Source organism: Phalangium opilio, unplaced genomic scaffold (genome assembly GCF_054372755.1).
Source record: "Phalangium opilio isolate 3A_F unplaced genomic scaffold, DU_Popi_V2 ptg000011l_1, whole genome shotgun sequence".
NCBI classification, from domain to species: domain Eukaryota; kingdom Metazoa; phylum Arthropoda; class Arachnida; order Opiliones; family Phalangiidae; genus Phalangium; species Phalangium opilio.
This window is the reverse complement of record NW_028324147.1, coordinates 10,574,369-10,593,792: the sequence shown is the minus strand read 5'-3', so window position 1 is coordinate 10,593,792 and position 19,424 is coordinate 10,574,369. Positions and strand designations below refer to the sequence as shown.

Below are 19,424 nucleotides of genomic sequence, written 5' to 3'. Positions count from 1 at the left end.
TTTGACCAAATTATTTGGTCCGACCAAATAGTAACGAATAGTCTGCACGGCCCTAGCAGAAACCTTACCAGCCCAAAAAACCGCCTTCCGCCCAACCATTTTTTTCCCGCTACATAGATCCAAAAGAAGCCCAATTTGGGCGGTAAACCGCCCATCTGGCAACTCTGCAGGGTGGGAAATAAGGATTATTTTAAAACTGGACATTGGGCCAGCCACCCCCTGGTTTGGAATAAATAAACTGGTCCATGACCATTGATCAGGGCGCGTCGTCTGCTAAACTAAAGTGGATATTTAAAATAGTTGTAATAATGTCTGGACTCGGGTTACCCTTGAATTTTCTTAGTGATCCCGTGGACCACTGACCACCTCCGATTTCATTTTTAAACTGGTCCAGGTAATTTTTAAACTAGTCATTTGCCCTGTGCCACCGCCTTATTTCCCACGCTGGTTCAGTAACTGTTGCCGTTTTCCATAGACATTTTCCATGGAGTATCTATCTGGGAGTGAGAACGTAAGTTCCTTTAAAATTGCACTAAATATGAATATGTCTCCGCTTATACTGCTCCATAGAGTACGTTAATGTGATCAGCTTGGGTTGGGAGCTCCATGGAGTGCGTGAATGTGATCAGCATGGGAAATAAGGCGGTGGCACATGGCAAATGACCAGTTAAAAAATTAAATCGGAAGGGGGTAAAACGTCAAATATTTTAATTATCCAGTTCTTTAGTTTAGCAGACGACGTGCCCTGGTCATTTGGTCATGGACAGTCTGGGAAATAAGGATATTTTTTAAACTAGTCCTTGGGACCAGTGATCCCCTAGCGTACTAAATAATAAACTGGTCCCAGCCTTTGTTCTCCTATAGATTTGCAATTAATAAACTGGTCCTGAGGATCAGTAACCCCAGTTTTTGAATTAAAAACCTAGTCCAAGCAATTAATAAACTGGTTGTGGACCAGAGGAACTGTGCTATTTCCCAGACTGGTAATGGACCAGTTTATTTATTCCAGGCCAGGGGAGTCGCTAGCCTATTGTCCAGTTTTAAAAAAATCCTGGTCCCTAGGACTAGTTTAAAAATATATCCTTATTTCCCAGACTGACACATAGAGATACCTGAGCAGGGTGGGAAATAAGGCGGTGGCACTGGGCAAATGACCAGTTTATAAATTAAATCGGAGAGCGGTCAGTGGTCCAGGGTAACCCGAGTCCAGACATTATCGCAACTATTTTAATTATCCACTTCTAAAGTTTAGCAGACGACGCGCCCTGGTCAATAGTCATGGACCAGTTTATTTATTCCAGGCCAGGGCAGGGCAGGAAATAAGAAAAATTTGTTATAGGACATGTGTTCAGTGACCCCCTGTTTGACTGGAAAATTTATAGGAAATTGTCCACTGGAGTGTGCAAAAATGGTGTAGCTTCTCCATAGTCAAGGTATCAAAACTTCGGAAAATTTATTGGTCAATATGTCCAGTGACCCCCTTAGTTTTTAAAAACATTATGGGACATTTTAAAATTTTATTGGACAATGTCCAGTGTCTTGCACTTATTTCCGGCCCTGGGCCAGGGGGCTGATGGCCCAGTGTCCAGTTTTAAAAAACTCCTTATTTCCCACCCTGTACCTGACACTCTGGGAAATAGCACACTTCCTCTGGTCCAAAACCAGTTTATTAATTGCTTGGACTAGTTTTTTAATTCAAAAAGTGGGGGTTACTGGTCCTCGGGACCAGTTTATTAATTGCAAATCTATAGGAGAACAAAAGCAGGGACCACTCCGGAGACCAGTTTATTATTTAGGACGCTAGGGGGGTCACTGGTCCCAAGGACTAGTTTAAAAATTATCCTTATTTCTAAGTCTGGTACCTGAGGGGAAAAAAAGAAAAAAAAGCAGACTGAGATTCTGCTAAGCAGACGACCTTAGTTTTAGCTGCTTCTGTGAGACTGTGATGCTACTAGCGAGTTTGTCAAAATGCAATCATTAAAAGGAATTGAACAATTTATTGAACTAACAATTGAAAAAGTAGACAAGCGGGACTCGGAGGAAGAAGATGTTTATGGTGGAATGCTTGCTCTGATTACTACGTTGTGTACATTGGCATTGGAAAGATTCCGTAGAAAGATCCATCTTCATCGTAGAGTTTTGAACAACCTTATTCTGTATTATCATCAAAAATATAGTAATATCCAAAAAACGCAACTTAAACCAAAACGATTAAAAGGAGATGATAGAAATGGTAATGTTGGAAACCTCCTAGTCAACGAGGACTGGGTTCGAAAAAACTTAAGAGTATCGCGGGATATCTTTTGCAAATTGTACGAACTAATTAAAGAACAAAATATCAGCAAACAAGACTTGATTGTATTTTTAATTTGGTTAGCCAGCGGCTGTAGCTATGAACAAGCTCAAAAATACTGCTGTCAAAATACAGAACCAGCGAACGAACTTATTGAGAAAACGATGAATGCGATTTTGAAACTATCTAGCGATTTAATCAAGCCTCCTTCTGATGAAATAATACTACAAAATATGGGCATCAGTTTCGCGGCAATTGCGGGTCATACGGCATTTGCTAACGTGGTTGGAGTCATTGATTGTTGGAAAATTAGCATTAGGAAAAATATTCAATGTAACGAGCTATATTCTCCAATTAGTTCTAATAATATTATCGATGCAGAAAGTGGCGAGATATTTCTACAAACAGTTTGTGATCATCGGGGGCTAATACTTGACAAATTTGTTGGTTTAAATGAAAATTCAAGCAACTCGCGGATTTTGAGAAGTAGCGCTATCTATCAAGAAAAAACTTACCCACCTTGCGTATCTTCACAGGTACCAATATTGATGATATAAGAGGACTGGCGTGCCTTTTTTTAATGCAATAGGCCCAGCTTAAGAGAAAAATCAGATTAAATTTGAAAAGGTTTTTTATTGAATTACCCTCCCCCTTTCCAATCCACATTTTTTTTTTTCAATTTACAAAGTCTTAAAGGGGGGATGAAATGGAAAATCAAGGGATTTTTTTATGGATTCTTAAAGTAATGCTAACAACATTGTGGGCATAGTGAAACATCCAATAAATAACACCAAAGAAAATATAGAACTATCGTAGTAGGCTGTATACAATTTCACACGTATTTGAAACTAAGGCCTAGAGGTCCGTGCACTCGAGCTAAAAAAACTCGCGGATATTTTAAATCCTGAAGATTCAGAAGTTTTATGTCGCTTGACAGCACGCACAAAGCTACGTTACATAGAGACTTAGCTTGACGCGTGCTGACAACCGATGTTGTAACGGAGTATATACAGAATAAGCTGTCGTTCGAGATAGGGAGTTGCCGATCCTATAGCGTGAAAACAATTTTCCTCACGCGCATTCTTTACCCATGGTCAGACTCTAATCCAATCAGAAAAATAAGAGATTTATTTTCGTGGCTTAACGACAGATAGTACTACAGTCAACTTTGTTAGTCACGTGATCCTACCCCTTAGATGGAGACGAAATCAAGCCAACTTGTCTATTTATTAGTCTATAGTTATTTCTCTTGCTAGATTTAAAAAAATCATCTTATACAACCTTCAAATGAGTTTTAAGATAAAATGTTTCTCATTTTAGGATCACCCTCTCAGCGATTATTTCATCGTGGGAAAGCGTAGTCTACCATGCATTTCAAGACCGATTTCCATTCTGACTCCATATCCGCTACCAATGAATTCGCCGAAAGAGGCGCAGTTTAACAGCTTTCACTCGCGCTTGATGAAAATCTCTGAGAAAACCTTCTACAAGATTTACCGCCGTTGGGTGGAACTATTCTCATACCCCTTGAATTTGTCGGAGATTGAAGCGTCACGCGTCGTTGAAGCGTGCGCGATAATTCACAATGCTTGCATCTTGTTCAACAATGAAGATGAAGTTACAAGCTCAAAGAATGAGGTTCTCAATTTATCAGCGGAACCTGATCAGCTAGCGGCTGAGTACGAGGAGAATGAGGTGGATTCTGAGGATGTCAGGGATGCTCTATCAAATCAATTACCCTCACCTATAATTATACCTCTTTGTTTTAAGAAAAATAAAATGATTTAATTTTTAATCTTTGACTACGAAAATTTAAATTAAAAGATTCATTGGCGCCCTTAGCATGTTGGCAAACCCAACCCTAGCATGCCTGAAAACCTTCTACGCGAACCCCTAGCATGCCGGAAAACTTTCTACGCACCTCTAGTATGGCGGAAAACCTCAGCACTAATATTACCTCGCAAAAGGTAGGAATCAATCGGAACTCGTCCATAACACCAATGAAGATGAAGTAGTCAAGTACATTGAAAGCGTGAACATGGAAATGACGACTACTTCATCAGAAATCAGACACGACTACGTAATTAAAATAAGAACAGAAGAAGCCTCCTTTAGATATTCCGCAGGACCTGTAGGGCGAGACCCGGTGATGTAACCGAGGCATTCTCCCGTTAGTTAAAACGTTTTGCCTCCAGATTCAACCAGCAAACGGTCGACCGGAATGTTTTTTACTAGCCTTTGTATCCCCACCAGTTACATGATCGGCGAGATATATTCTCGGAAATTTACGGATTAATTCTTTGCGCCACCTCTGTACCACTTTGATCGTGTTCCTTTGAACAACTATCAATGTCCCCAGAGTATACGAGCCGAATGGCCCCCACCGCTCGCATTGGGCATACGGGTGATGTTCGAGAAATCACGATTAAGGTCCTCTACATTGCATTTAAGAAAAATTGTTAGGCCTATCTGTACATAGATTAGCAATGACTGGGCATATAAGATATTTTTGGAAAATAATCTCTGTACTATCATGGAAGGACGAGCTGCACTTGTTGCTTTGGCAGAGATGGATGTCTTGCTCTACGGCTTAAAAGTACAAGTACAGTGGCAACGCAGTTGCGAGTTCCACGCACACGCACAAAGACTGCCTTCACTTATGGCACCGAAGACTTAGTCATCCCGATCCAGTGGCAATAAAGAAGCTTGTTAGCCAGCGGGATAACAATACGTAAAGGTCCAGGCATCATTAACTGCGAATATTGTATCAACGGAAAAAATGACTGCTAATCCGTTTCCGAAGGCATCCGAAACCAGAAGTCTACACCTCATGGATTTAATCCACACATTCTATTTCAGGGCGCTAGCTTGCATTTTGTTCGACACATCGTAAAATCTGTGTGCAAACTGCAACGCACGAAAACGTTTTTAACAGACTGTACCATAATAATCCAAAACCAAACGCTCAATTGAACATGATTTACAAACGTGTTGTAAACCTAACATGTAGTCCGGGAACAAACGCTTTTGTTATCACTTGTATATAAGTGTTATCAAGGTTGCCGAAAGGTACAATAAAAGTAACGGTCAATTGAACACCACTTACTAACGTGTTGTAAACCTAATATATGGATCTGACATAATAGCTTTAGTTATCAACATTGCCAAAACTTACATTAATAACGCAAAAGTAACGGTCAATTTAATACCATTTACAAACGTAATTTATAGGCCTGAAATAAACGGTTTAGTTACCACTTTGAATAAACGTGCTATCAACGTTGAGAAAATGCTAAACATCTTGAGGTAACCAGAAGTGAGATGAGACTAGAAGTACTGAGCTAACCAAATTCTTCACTCGGCGAAAGTGAATATTCTTGATAACACACCAACGGTTGGCCCTCTGGTGGCGGTTTCTGAATTTCCCCTCCAAAACGTGAGACGCTCGCGGTGGTAGACGGCCGAACTAGATTCAAACACCCGCGTCCGTGTTCCGCGGCTTTAGGTTGAGGGGAAGGGGGTAAGAAATTTTTTTGGAACCCGACCAATTTTTTTCTCTCTAGTGTAGGCGCGATGGAAGCGGCATAAAATCCTCAAATTTGTTCACTAGTGACAGGATCTACTACCAATGCTAGAGCCCTTCACTTCTAGTCTCATCTCACTTCTGAGGTAACTCATATACCAAAAATAAACGTAACTCGCCTACACTAGAGAGAAAAAAAATTGGTCGGGTGGAAATTTAATTCCGAGCGCGAGATGATCAAGTTCTACACAAGGGAACAAGAGAACTTCTTTTTCAGAGAATCCCCGGGACACAATGTAGAAAGTTAAAACTGAGCAAACAAGCGATATATACGCAGCAATTGAAAATACTGTGTTCTGACAAAAATTGTGCTTTAATTTTATAAATTTGTATCATCTAAGCTACTACAAAAACGTTATGAAGATGAACTTGTAGATGTATTAGTTTTCTTTTGTTTGTCTGCGAGGTTGCGAGCGATTGAAGTGGCTAATCCTTGGATGACTTTACGGGACAGTCGTATTTTTCCACTAACAGGATCACGACCAAAGTACTTGACTGATATTTCTTGGCCTACTTCAAGTCCTAAAGCACTGGCGTGATTAACCTAGGTTATTCGTAAAATGCGTTAGTTTACAACATCGTAAATAAATCCATAAGATAGGTGTGAAAAATGTAGTCTTCAAAGTGTTCGCGGATCTCTCAAATCCAAAGCGTTTTTAAAAATGTGAATGTTTAGACATGCATAATGAATGCGCGTAAGGAAATTTGTTTTCACCCTATAGGATAGGCAACTCCCTATCTCGGACGACAGCTTATTCTGTATATATTCTGTTACAACATCGGTTGTCAACACGCGCAACGCTACGTCTCTATGTAACGTAGCTTTGTGCGTGCTGACAAGAGACCAGGATTTAAAATATTCGCGAGTTTTTTTAGCTCTAGTGCAGGGACCTCTAGGCTTTAGTTTCAAATACGTGTAGTAGGCTGTAGCCAATTTCACATGTATTTGAAACTAAGGCCTAGAGGTCCCTGCACTAGGGCTAAAAAACTCGCAGATATTTTAGATACTGTAGTTTTTTGTGTCTTGTCAGCACGTACAAACTAGATTACATAAAGACCTAGCTTAGCGCGTGCTGACAGCCGATTTTGAAACAAAGCATATACGGAATAAGCTGTCGTTCGAGATAGGGAGTTGCCTAACTTACAGCGTGAAAAACATTTCCTTACGTGCATTCTTTATCCATGGTTTAGAGATGGCGACCTAATGTATGTTTGCATAGATCATAGCTCGCACCAGACAGATGGAATTTTACTCCCTAAACCTATTAAGTTGCTCTCAACACCAACAAAGTCCTCGCAGCGTCCTCATCGTTTCGATAGAGTCGTATAAGTCAGCCGCCCCTTGTGTCTTATAAATAGAAGGTAGTTTTGACACAAATAAAAATTCCGGTATGTGACTTCCCTTGCCATGCCGCCAACCGAATCTTAAGGTACTCTGCCAGACATGGCCAACCAACATTTCTCCACCACTTCTTGGGGCAGCAAAGCTTGATTCTGTAGCGGTTTACAAATCATAGAATTCTGTTCGTGGTTGGACAATAGTGGAAATATTTTATTTTCTACGTCGCGAACTTGTTGTTATATCCAGGTGCCTAAAGCTTACGCCCAACCAAAAACTGTTGTTCTATGGGTAAATTGTAAGTACATGCAGCGGAAGGGCCTCTCTTATTAGCACTATGGAGTATGCTAATCCAGAATCAAACTTTTCTCCTCCAAGATCTTAAGGTCCTTCCACACTAGAGGTATTTTTCAGTTTCGCTCGCGCGCGCGCTTCGCACGCCACTTACGCGCCTCGTTCACACACAAAATATTTGCTTCGCACGCGAGATCGCTCTGTACGCAGCACCAAGAAAATTTGTTTGAAATTTCGAACATTTTCGCGTCGTACGCGCCTACGCAGCCAATCAGGAGAGGCAATGAATCACATGATCTTTTTAAGATGGCGTCGATAGGTGAAACACACCGCAAGCAGTTTTTAGAAATGAATAATCTCGTGATATTTTCTCTACTTTTAATAAATCGTAGAAATAAAATCAAAAATAAAAATTAAAGAAGAGTATGGGTTTTGGGAAGTATTCGCTGACCGTGAGATAGACGGAGATTTTCGTAATTTAGTCCCGAAACTAAGAATGTGCACAACAGAATACATAAAGCTGAGAAAGGCAAAGGAGCAAACTAGACTTCGAAGCTCCGGCATTGCCTATTGGTTGAAACAAACAGGCGTGGCGCTTGCGCTCCTTACAATGGAAAATAAACTTCGTGTGTGTGGACGAGATGCGAGCGAAGCGCGCCAAGCTAGCGATCGGGCTACGCGTGCGAGGCGTGCGAAATATCTGTAGTGTGGATGGACCTTTAATGTGACGTTGTAAGAATGAGTGGCAATGATAATGGGTGACCTGCGGCAATGAAAGCCTACCAGTGTACCTTGCGCACACGCCCCTACCATCCGGTAGGCTATTGCTAAGTGCTGCCTCGTAGCGCCATATTATTTGTATGAGAACTAGCTTCTATTTTTAAAACACAGGGGACAGGGCATCCTTTACGTTTTCATACCGTACGACCCTAAGTAAACGCTGAGGATGCTGGGAGGACTTCGTTGCCGAAGGTGGCGGTATAGAGGCAATGTTACAGGTGGATTTACCACTACATCCCTCTCTCCTTTAAAACAAAGCGCGGGTTCAGCGGGTCCCCTACAAGGCGACTTTCCCCATGTACTCCAGTTTTGGCTTGGCAAAGGCTAGTGGGCGGGATTTATAAGTGCACTTGTAAATCCCGCCCACAAATGTCTCCTGCCTTCGCCAACAGGGTGGGGAATAAAAATATTTTTTAAACTGGACACTGGGCCAGCGACCCCCCTGGCCTGGAATAAGTAAACTGGTCCATGACCATTGACCAGGGCGCGTCGTCTGCTAAACTAAAGAAGTGCGTAATTAAATAGTTGAGATAATGTCTGGACTCTGGTTACCCTTGAATTTTCTTAGTGGTCCCGTGGACCACTGACCCCCCTCCGATTTAATTTTTAAACTGGTCATTTGCCCTGTGCCACCGCCTTATTTCCCACGCTGTCACAGAAGCAGATAAAACTAAGTTCGTCTGCTTAGCAGAATCTCAGTCTGCTTTTTCCCCCCTCGGGTTACTCGCCAAGCCAAAACTGGAGTTCGTAAGGAAAGTTAACTTGTAGGGGATCCGCTGGACCCGCGCTCTCCTTTAAGGTTAAATACAAGGATCCTCTAGTATAAGATCCTAGGTTCTAGCCTTAAAAAGCTATAAATGCCTGGTAATTATCAGCTTCTTAGAAGTGTTGTTTACCTTCCGTTGATCAAGCTGAGTGTTATGTAGCAGAGTTGGAACCATGGATGGATAAAGTGTAACCATAACACCATTTTCCTTAACTTCCACTATTTTACCAGAATAAATGGCGCCAAACTCCAACTCCGGCTCCCTCTAAATACAACGACAAAAAATATACAACTTTGTTCATAGAATGAAGCATATCATCAAGCCTCGCGTTACGTGATCGTTGTTGGACACGAGGCATATTAAAAATTATAAACGAGCTCATGAGGCTACAGTAAGGAGGTTTGAACGCATGCGCGATAATGTACGCTCTCTTGCCGTGAGGTTGAAGCGGTAACCAGTGTTGTTCTTGGTAGTACAATTGTACTTTTTTAGTACATTTTAAAGTCTTCAGTACGAAAAGTACATTTTGATGTTTGAAAGTACATTTTCAAATTCTATTTTTTAACATTAGCGTCTATGGGACGAAAATTACGCCGCAAGATGGCGCCAAAAGCCTTCTATTTTTTAACATTAGCGTCTATGAGACGAAAATTACGCCGCAAGATGGCGCCAAAAGCCTTCTATTTTTTAACATTAGCGTCTATGAGACGAAAATTACGCCGCAAGATGGCGCCAAAAGCCTTCTATTTTTTAACATTAGCGTCTATGAGACGAAAATTACGCCGCAAGATGGCGCCAAAAGCCTTCCATTTTTTAACATTAGCGTCTATGAGACGAAAATTACGCCGCAAGATGGCGCCAAAAGCATTCTATTTTTTAACATTAGCGTCTATGAGACGAAAATTACGCCGCAAGATGGCGCCAAAAGCCTTATATTTAACATTAGCGTCTATGAGACCAAAATTACGCCGCAAGATGGCGCCAAAAGCCTTCTATTTTTTAACATTAGCGTCTATGAGACGAAAATTACGCCGCAAGATGGCGCCAAAAGCCTTTCGTGGACGGGGAAGGAAATTTTAATACACCCAAGGGAGAAAAGTAAGTTTTTAAAAAGCCTCACAATGGTTAGTACGTTTTACCATTGGGGAAAGTACGTTCCCAAAAATCTAAGGAACAACACTGGCGCCGCCATCTGTCTATTCTTTTACCCAGATTTTTCAGAAAAATACTGCCTAAACGTAATCTTAGTCCTAAACCTACGCCGATCTCTAATGCTCAATCCAAAAAAATAATTTCTAAAAAACCGTCTGAAGCCACAAAGGGGGGGGGGGGGGCAATTCCAGCGACGGATAAATTCAAAACGAAACGTCACTTCCTCGTACGTGTCTAGTGATTGGCTATTAGAGCTACGCAAAACGCGTCACGGGCTAGTAGGGTAACACACAAACCAATTCGATATCATAGAAAGTGGTATATCATAGATCTTTATATTTATTACTGCATAGATTCATGATATAAATCGATTAGAAAATCAGGGTTCATACAACTTTTGGAAAACAAACTTTCCTGAGATTTCCATGTTTTTCCCCCTATACTTCCCTGAATTTTCCACATTTTTCCTGTCTATGGAGTATCCTATGGAGCAAATGTTAGCGAAGGAGGGAGGGGGCGAATAGGACTATAACATACTCAAAGGGCATCCCCGTATCTCTAGTAGAACCAGAGTTATGGGCCTCCAAAGTATAGTGTAATGTTAATCCTATGGAGGCGGGTATGTTTATACTCAGCCCCTGTTTGACGCAAATTTCCCTGATTTCCCTGAATTTTACTAAAAATTATAAATTTCCCTGAATTTTACTAAAAATTATAAATTTCCCTGAATTTTACTAAAAATTATAAATTTCCCTGAATTTTCCCTGAAGTTTTTGTCAACTATTTATTTCCCTGATTTTTCTAGGTTTTCCCGGTTTTCCAGGTTTGTATGAACCGTGGAAAATGGTTGTCCAACCATTTCATTCTCCCTTTAAAATAAAGCGCCGCTCCGTTGGCGCCCTTTAAAGTTCTTATCCAGCTCGTGTTTCGACATTTCTAATTGGTTCCCGTCTCTGGCACGGTAAATTTGGTGTTTAAATTAGCCAATATGCTAATGGCATCAAAGCTTTGTTTTAAAGCTAGCATAAACCTTACTCTTTGGACCTAAATATTTCGGCAACAAAATGTACATAAAAGGGTTTTTACTTCTTCATTTAAAAAAATGTGAATCATTTCTTTGGCTTCTTCCATGGCAGCTTGATGCGGAGCAAACAAAGAAAACGTGTTTTCATCGATGGATGAAACTTGTACGCCTAGAATAAAAATATTCATTAGAAAGGCGTCTATCTTAAAGGGAATGAGAAGCTTCGTTTGAAAAACCTCTGATTTATATAACAAAAGATAGAATTAATTTCTGTAAATTCAAAAATATCAAGCTTTTAATTCTCCGATTTCTAATTATTATTTGGCAATATGCATTTGAAAATGCTTCATATGAAATTATTTGAAATCCACTTTTTATGAAAGACTAAAACGTTTCCCGTAGACTGACGTCACAGATATATTTTTCACGTGAGATGGTGCCACTCTCTCCGCTATCAGACCCAGAGTTTAGACTGGCGAGAAAATCGAGACGCGTATAGGATTCCCGCGCTTTTTTCCCCTCACGTCATAGTGATGTCATCAAACGGGCGAACAAGCTCGACAAGACTAAATTATTGATATATCGAAACTGAGTTTTTGTGATTTTCCAATGGATTTTAAAAATAGAAACTTTGGTTCAATTATTTATATTAAAAACTTGATATTTTGAAAGTAGAGACTTGAAAGTGTAACATAATACCACTTTCGTGCTAAAATATGATATCAAATTGTAAATTCGCATTTAAATACAATGTCGGATACAAATAAAAGCGATCATTATCATCTTTACGTGGAGGATTAAGTTAAGTAACAACCAGCTACACTTTCAGTTGAGTCTATTATTGCAGCATTAACCGACTGAGGTAAATGATCTGGGAGTTTTTCTTGATTAGACTTCAAATGGCAAGGCTTAACCTCATATTGAACATCTTTAACGGCGTTTGGAAGATAATACAACACTAGATACCTTTTGTGCAAATTGTTTTCTACTAACCTTGAATTTCCACCTCTTTAAATGCACTTCTTCATTAAAATATATAACTTAAGTTTAGGTAAATTGAAAGATCACGAAAACTCATTCTTGTCTTGTCGAGCTTGTTCGCCCGTTTGATGACATCACTATGACATGAGTGGGGAAAAACGCGGGAAATCCTATACGCGTCTCGAGCTTCTCGCCAGTCTAAACTCTGGGTCTGATAGCGGAGAGAGTGGCGCCATCTGACGTGAAAAATATATTTGTGACGTCAGGCTACTGGAAACGTTTTAGCCTTTCATAAAAAGTGGATTTCAAATCATTTCGTATGAAGCATTTTCAAATGCATATTGCCAAATAACCAGAACACGGAGAATTAAAAGCTTGATATTCTTGAATTCACAGAAATTAATTCTATCTTTTGTTATATAAATCAGAGGTTTTTCAAACGAAGCTTCTCATTCCCTTTAAGCTAACTTTCAACTTTTTCTAGTCTCAGATTTAAAAAACTTAAGTCTCTTCATTGTAAACAGTGCAGTTTGGTCAAAATTGGAAATTAAAGGGAGGGTGAAGAGGAAAAACAAGTGATTTCTTATCAATTCTTCTACTAATTATAAGACCAGTCTGCACAGTGAAACATTCAAGAAATACTTCCGAATGATTTTAAAATTCAAATTACTAAAATTAGGTTCAGATTTTAAGGATAATTTTAAATAAGGACCTCCGACCAATCGCGTAACGCCCTGCCTTCCTGTTAACAAAATTCTTATGGCACGCTCCATGTCTCGCGCCACGATTATCACGTCACGCGCAAATTTTATCAAATCTTGTGATAGATTTCATTCAGCATGGAACGTGCCACGAGAATTTTGTTAATAAAAAGGCAGGGCGTTACACGATTGGTCGGAGGTCCTTCTTTAAAATTATCCTTAAAATCCGAACCTAATTTGAATTTTAAAATAATTTCCTGAATGTTTCACTATGCAGAATGGTCTTATAATTAGTAGAAGAATCGATAAAAAAATCACTTGATTTTCCTCTTCACCCTCCCTTTAACGAATTGTAACTGTGCATATAATGAACAAACAAACAAACAACTTTATGAAATATAAGATACCCGTTTCCGCAGTTAGTTTCTTCAAATTATAGCCTCCTAATCCAACAAACTTGGCTCTTTTGTGAACTGGAACCTCTAAAGTTTCTGTTCAACACAGAAAAATTATTCGTGTCAGCTAGTGCAAATATTATTGTTAATAGAGTAAAATGGTTCAGTTCAGTCACCTCCAAAATTAACTAACAATTAACGTCTGTAAAAATATAACAGCATGCATTTTTCGATAAGTTAGATATCACTACTAAAACGGACTGAACTGAACTGAACCAACAATTAATGTTCTACCGGAAACTGGCCAGTTATCTTTGGTTTCAGATCGTGCCTTGGCCAGTGTTTCATCCATAACTCGAAATATATGTCTGTGTCCGTCTATTAGTTTAAAATAATAGTTAACGGTCAGAGATTAAAAAAATATGTTCATCTTAGTGTTTACCCTTTGCGTTCTGCAAACTTTCCATTACAACAGAGAGTGGTAAACCAGAGTTTTTTACATCAAGCTATATTAAAGAAAATTCGATTTTACAAACCCAAAGTAAAATCTTTTGAAACTTGACATACTTGAAGAGCCGTGATACCTTTCTTTGTTCCAGCTATTTTGAAATCCATATCACCCATGTAGTCTTCAATACCCTAAAAATTATAGAAACTGTTTAAAAAAGAGGACTTAGACATAACAGGGTTGCCACGGAATTTTCAGAACCAAATTCCCCGACTTTTCCAGGTTTTCCCTGACCTTTTTAGGCCGAAAGTGTAACTTTTCAGTGCACTTTTAAACGCTTATAATTAAATAAACTCTCTACATTAAGTTTTCCAATGTGTTTGTTGCACCAAAATGAATAAGAAACATTTTAACTATAAATAACAGTCTAAGAGATTTTTTTAAAAACATTTACTTCACAAAAACAATTCTAGACATTTTTAAGGATTGCTCTAGAGTTTTCTGTGTTAAGAGAGGATGAGGAGAAACTTTCATTACTCTTTCAATAAAGACTTATCTCCAGAAATTTCACCCACCAAAATCAAATTCCCTGACTTTGCTGAAATTTTTAAAATTCCCTGACTTTTCCCTGACCTTTACGGCCCATTTTTAAATTCCCTGACTTTTCCCTGACCTTTACGGCCCATTTTTAAATTCCCTGACTTTTCCCTGACCTTTACGGCCCATTTTTAAATTCCCTGACTTTTCCCTGACCTTTACGGCCCATTTTTAAATTCCCTGACTTTTCTAGGTTTTCCCTGACCCGTGGCAACCCTGCATAACCTAAAACGAATGGGCCTGAAGTCCTAGTGCGTGCTAACTAAAGCCTGGTTTTCACCGACCAAATTTCACAGAACCGTAAAAATAATAGAAATAGAGCCTTCGACGGCAAAACGCGTATTTCGCAAAAAAATTGTAAACTTTTTAAAAAATTTTTTGCGACAAACGGCAGTGAAAACCGAGCATTAAAGGGAGGGTGAAGTGGAAAAGTAAGTGATTTTTTATCGATTCTTCTACTAATTAAAAGACCAATCTGCATAGGAAAACATCCAAGAAATAACACCGATTGATTTTCAAATTACAATTAGTTTCAAATTTCATGGATAAGTAACTCCGACCAATCGCGTAACGTATGCTTTTCAATTAACAAAATTCTCATGGTACGCCTCGTGTCAAATGAAATTTATCGGGAGATTTGAAGAAAAAATACGTGCGATGACATTCGTGGCGCGAGATATCGAACTTGTCACGCTAATTTTGTTAACAAAAAGGCAGGGCGAAACGCGATTGGTCGGAGGGGCTCATTTCAAATTATCTTTAAAATGTAGTGAACCTAATTTGAATTTAAAAATCATTCGAAGGTATTTCCTGAATGTTTCACTATGCAGATTGGTCTTATAATTAGTGGAAGAATCTATAAAAAACACTTTTTCCACTCCACCCTCCCTTTAACCGGTCTTCCTTATTTCTTGAAGGGAAAATGAAATGGCCAGACAACCATTTTTCAATTGTTTAAGATTCAAAACATCACATGTGAAAATCATTCAGAAAATTTAAAAGTGTTTTTCTGGATAAGCCTGTCATTTATGATAAACAATGCGTGACCAAGAAGTGTTCTAGTTTATTAGGGAGAAGGTATAAACTGCCTAAGTATTCGGGCGCCTTAGTCCCAGTCCCCCTTTCAAAATACAAGGGGGGGGCGTAAAAAGAGGCCGGGCTATTTTGCCTCTCCTCAGTCGGAAAATACGTAATTTTCGTCATTCGCGTCGCGCTGACGTGAGTTTTCAAGAATCAATGAGATGCTGGTTGTAATTTAGCGGCGGGGGTTAACTCTGGATCTACTATACGTTTGGACTGGAGATAAAGCTGGAAATGTGGAGAATTTATACCTTCTCCCTAATAAACTAGATATCACTTCTTGGTGTGACTTTAAAGTAACCAATTACAGCATGAATTCAGTAAAAGAAAGAGGAAGAGTTGTCTGCTGAAAGCTGCGGTAATTAACTAATTTTATTCCACTTTTTTAAATCTTAAAATATCTTAAAATTAACAGAAAAGGTCAGGCAAGTTTTCTTAATTAGCAAAATCGATTGAAACTCACTAATATATCTGTAAGTAGTCTGTAATCCTCAAATTCATGTGGCGCAGTTGATTTAGGCGTAGAAAATAGACCAATGGCAATTCCAGCTACGGGCGCAGAAATTGGTACTCCGGCGTCCATTAAAGCTAAACTCCCTCCACAAACAGTCGCCATTGAAGATGACCCTAGAAATTGTAATAAACATTACTCAAAACGATTATGTATCACATCCTGTCCTTGAGTTCGACTTAGTGGCAGAAGCTTCGTTTTTGGTAATAAGCCGAGACTCAGTGACACTATTAGGCCAAACCACTGTCCATCTATCACGTTGACCCACCAATATCTCTGGTTTGATCAGTGTCCCTACCCCACCAAACCTTGATATAACCAAAGAGAATATACCAAGAGGAGCAGAAAGTTTAGCCTTTCACAAGGCTTTTGAAAAGCCCGGCCACGGTTTTGGAGTAACTAGATCCGGTTTTTGTTTATTGGCTAAGCAGCGACGCCTTTTATTGGTTAAATTATGTCGGCTGCTTATTTTTGGTGGTGGCAAAGGGTTGATCTCTGGGTTGACCGTTGACGTACAAAAGGTAATTTTTAAGTAGACAACACGGTCACGTGAACAGCCGGAACTAGTTACTCCAAATTCAGAGCCGGTCCCTAATATAACTACCCTGAAAACTGAACTTCAAAAAAATGAGGGCTAGATAAAATTATAATTTCGTCTAATTAAAGGGAATGAGAAGCTTCGTGTTGAAAAACCTCCGATTTATATAACAAAAGATAGAATTAATTTCTGTGAATTCAAAAATATCAAGCTTTTAATTCTCCCATTTCTGCTTATTTCATTGGCAATATGCATTTGAAAATGCTTCATATGAAATTATTTGAAATCCACTTTTCATGAAAGGCTAAAACGTTTCCCGTAGGCTGACGTCACAGATATATTTTTCACGTCAGATGGCGCCACTCTCTCCGATATCAGACCCAGAGTTTAGAGTGGCGAGAAGCTCGAGACGCGTAGGGGATTATCGCGCTTTTTCCCCCTCACGTCAAAGTGATGTCATGAAACGGGCGAACAAGCTCGACAAGACTAAATTATTGATAGATCGAAACTGAGTTTTAGTGATTTTTCAATGGATTTTAAAAATAGAAACTTAAGTTCAATTAAATTAAAAACTTGATATTTTGAAAGTAGAGACTTGAAAGTGTAACATAGTACCACTTTCATGGTAAAATATGATATGAAACTGTAAATGCGAAGGTTTTTACTAAGACTTAAATATGTTTTCAATTTCAAAACAAAGTGTAATTAATTTTGATGTGCCACTATTTCTTTGAGTTAAATTAAATTAATTGTGGTACAATACCGTTAGATTCCAAAACTTCGGCTGTTAATCGTATCGTGAATGGAAAATTTTCAGGAATTACAGGTCTTAATGCTTTCTCCGCCAAAGCTCCATGTCCTAGTTCTCTACGTCCAGCTGGGCCAGATCTACCAGTTTCATTTGTGGCAAAAGGTGGAAACTAAAGATTAAATATAAGAACATTGAGAGATTACTACTAACGAATGGATAATTGATCGAGCTTTAACCAATAATCTTAAAAAGCCTATACATATCTGCCAAGCCAATGGAAGATGACAAATTGACAATAGACCCAAGCAACAAATAAACAAGTTGGCATGGTTTCGTCTAAGTGATGGGATCACGTGACTAACGAAGTTGACTGTAGTACCATCTGTCGTTGAGTGACGAAAATAAATCTCCTATTTTTCTGATTGGATTAGAGTCTGACTATTGGGGTAAAACGGGTTCTATGCATGGCAAAATCAAGCCAATCAGGTTATCCCTTTCTCGCCTCAAAACCCGAGATCGAGATCTGAGCCGATTTGTTGGTTGGGTCTATAGGCCTTTCCGAAACCGTTTCTGGGCTAGGGCCAACCTGTTTTAAGGGTCCTGAACAGTCTAGGACTGTTCACGAGCCGAGCTGAGCGAGCTTTTTAAAAGCTCGGCTCGGCTCGAGTTAATTAATCGAGCCGCAAAAGTGGCGGCTCGGCTCGGCTCGCTCGTCACGAGCCCGAGCTGGCTCGAGCTCGTGAACAGTCCTACTGATCACGCGAATATCAAAGCGGATAAACGAGTCACGTGAGGCTTTTGGAGTTAGTAATTGGCGTGATATTTTACGCGAGAGATTCTGGTTCGGGAAACGAAAGGAATTCTGGGGAATGGTCCAAAGGCAAAGAAGGCAGCGGCGGGTGGGTAAAAATTATTTGAAATACGTCACTGACATCATGTGATGCCAAGATACAAAGGCTCCTCATGAAGAGGAACTGGACACCTAGTCCTTGTTTTTCGCGAGATTGCAGCGCCAATTCCATGAAGTGGTAATTTTCAAATAAACGAACTAAGCTTCTTTGAAGTTGAACCACACACCTCTCATTGGTCACGTGCCTCTGACGTATTTCAAATAATTTTTACCCACCCGCCGATGCGTACTTTACAGTCCCTTTAATGGTCGTTTGAAATCTAAAGAACAGGCCTAAGCTGATATTATCGTTAAAAATTTATCAATTAAATACGCGTGTGGCGGGGCCTTTAGAAAAATTCCCAACCCCTGAATATTTTTTGGAAATTAAGGCCTACTGAACCGACTCGTGGAAAATTGCCATCAAACCTTTTACTCGGCATTCCTTTAGTGTTTTATTTATTTTTGCATTGCTTTTAATTATTAAATTTTGGTTATGGTAATTAATATTGGATCTTTGGGTATGAACTGGGTTATATTTACCTCGTAATGCAACATGAAATTCTTTTCTTTTAAACCGCTGTAATGATCGAACATTATAATTGAATGAATACTTAAAATATACGATGTACTATAGCATGGCCCGGCTCCAGTGGGTCCCTTATAAGGTCACTTTCCTTACGAACTCTGTTTTGGCTTGGTAGTAGGCATTTTTGGGCGGGATTTATACTTACTAGCTTTCGGCAAGCTAAAGGAGGAAAGTCACCTTAAGCTAAAGGAGGAAAGTCACCTTAAGCTAAAGGAGGAAAGTAGGGGATATACTGGAGCCGCGCTATGGAGTTAGAGACGCCATTTTGATATACAATTTATAGTATTTTTAAAACTTTCTCTGGCTGCCTGTAATAAATAAATTTTAACGATGCAAATTTATAATGCAAATAGAGAATGATCGCGTCTATATTTTGTTGAAAACTATAATGCGCAATACTTGGAAGGTTATTCACAAAATCTTTAAAAATTAATGCTGAAAACAGAAGTTATACTGGTCAGAGAAAGGAGAACAATCAGATTCAGCTACAATAGAACTATCTCAGTTGTGACGTCAGTGCCTAGGTAAAACATCACGGGTTTAGCTTTGGCAGTGGGCGGCCATGTATGGTACCGCGCTTTGGTTCTATGAGCAAATAACATGGGTGACTTCACACTATTAGTGTTGCCAATGTTTGAAAGTGGATTTTCCCACTTCCATTTGAAAAATTTCCCACATTTCCCACACCCCCTTTTTAGCCCCGCCCCCAGCT

General features: G+C 39.4%; 2 protein-coding genes across 3 annotated transcripts in view; one reads left to right on the top strand and one right to left on the bottom strand.

Moving 5' to 3' along the window:
• The first annotated feature begins 1,781 nt into the window (after positions 1-1,781).
• LOC149712104 (uncharacterized) lies at positions 1,782-4,084 on the top strand. The gene is made up of 2 exons (XM_089860687.1): positions 1,782-2,829; positions 3,614-4,084. Exons 1-2 carry the CDS (start codon positions 1,969-1,971, stop codon positions 4,079-4,081), a joined length of 1,329 nt encoding a protein of 442 aa, XP_089716813.1. The 5' UTR covers positions 1,782-1,968; the 3' UTR covers positions 4,082-4,084.
• Positions 4,085-6,170: 2,086 nt separating this feature from the next.
• The window catches only part of PNPase (polyribonucleotide nucleotidyltransferase 1), a 34,976-nt gene continuing 21,722 nt past the window's right edge, over positions 6,171-19,424 (bottom strand). For both annotated transcript variants that reach the window (XM_089860685.1, XM_089860686.1), the window contains exons 12-21: positions 18,667-18,703; positions 17,247-17,403; positions 15,898-16,061; positions 13,877-13,948; positions 13,752-13,815; positions 13,604-13,687; positions 13,322-13,405; positions 11,295-11,401; positions 9,186-9,320; positions 6,171-6,420 (exon numbers count right to left, since the gene is read on the bottom strand). In XM_089860685.1, coding sequence (XP_089716811.1) covers positions 6,232-6,420; positions 9,186-9,320; positions 11,295-11,401; positions 13,322-13,405; positions 13,604-13,687; positions 13,752-13,815; positions 13,877-13,948; positions 15,898-16,061; positions 17,247-17,403; positions 18,667-18,703 — 1,093 coding nt within the window. In that variant the 3' untranslated portion in view covers positions 6,171-6,231. The remainder of the gene's footprint in view (positions 6,421-9,185; positions 9,321-11,294; positions 11,402-13,321; positions 13,406-13,603; positions 13,688-13,751; positions 13,816-13,876; positions 13,949-15,897; positions 16,062-17,246; positions 17,404-18,666; positions 18,704-19,424) is intronic.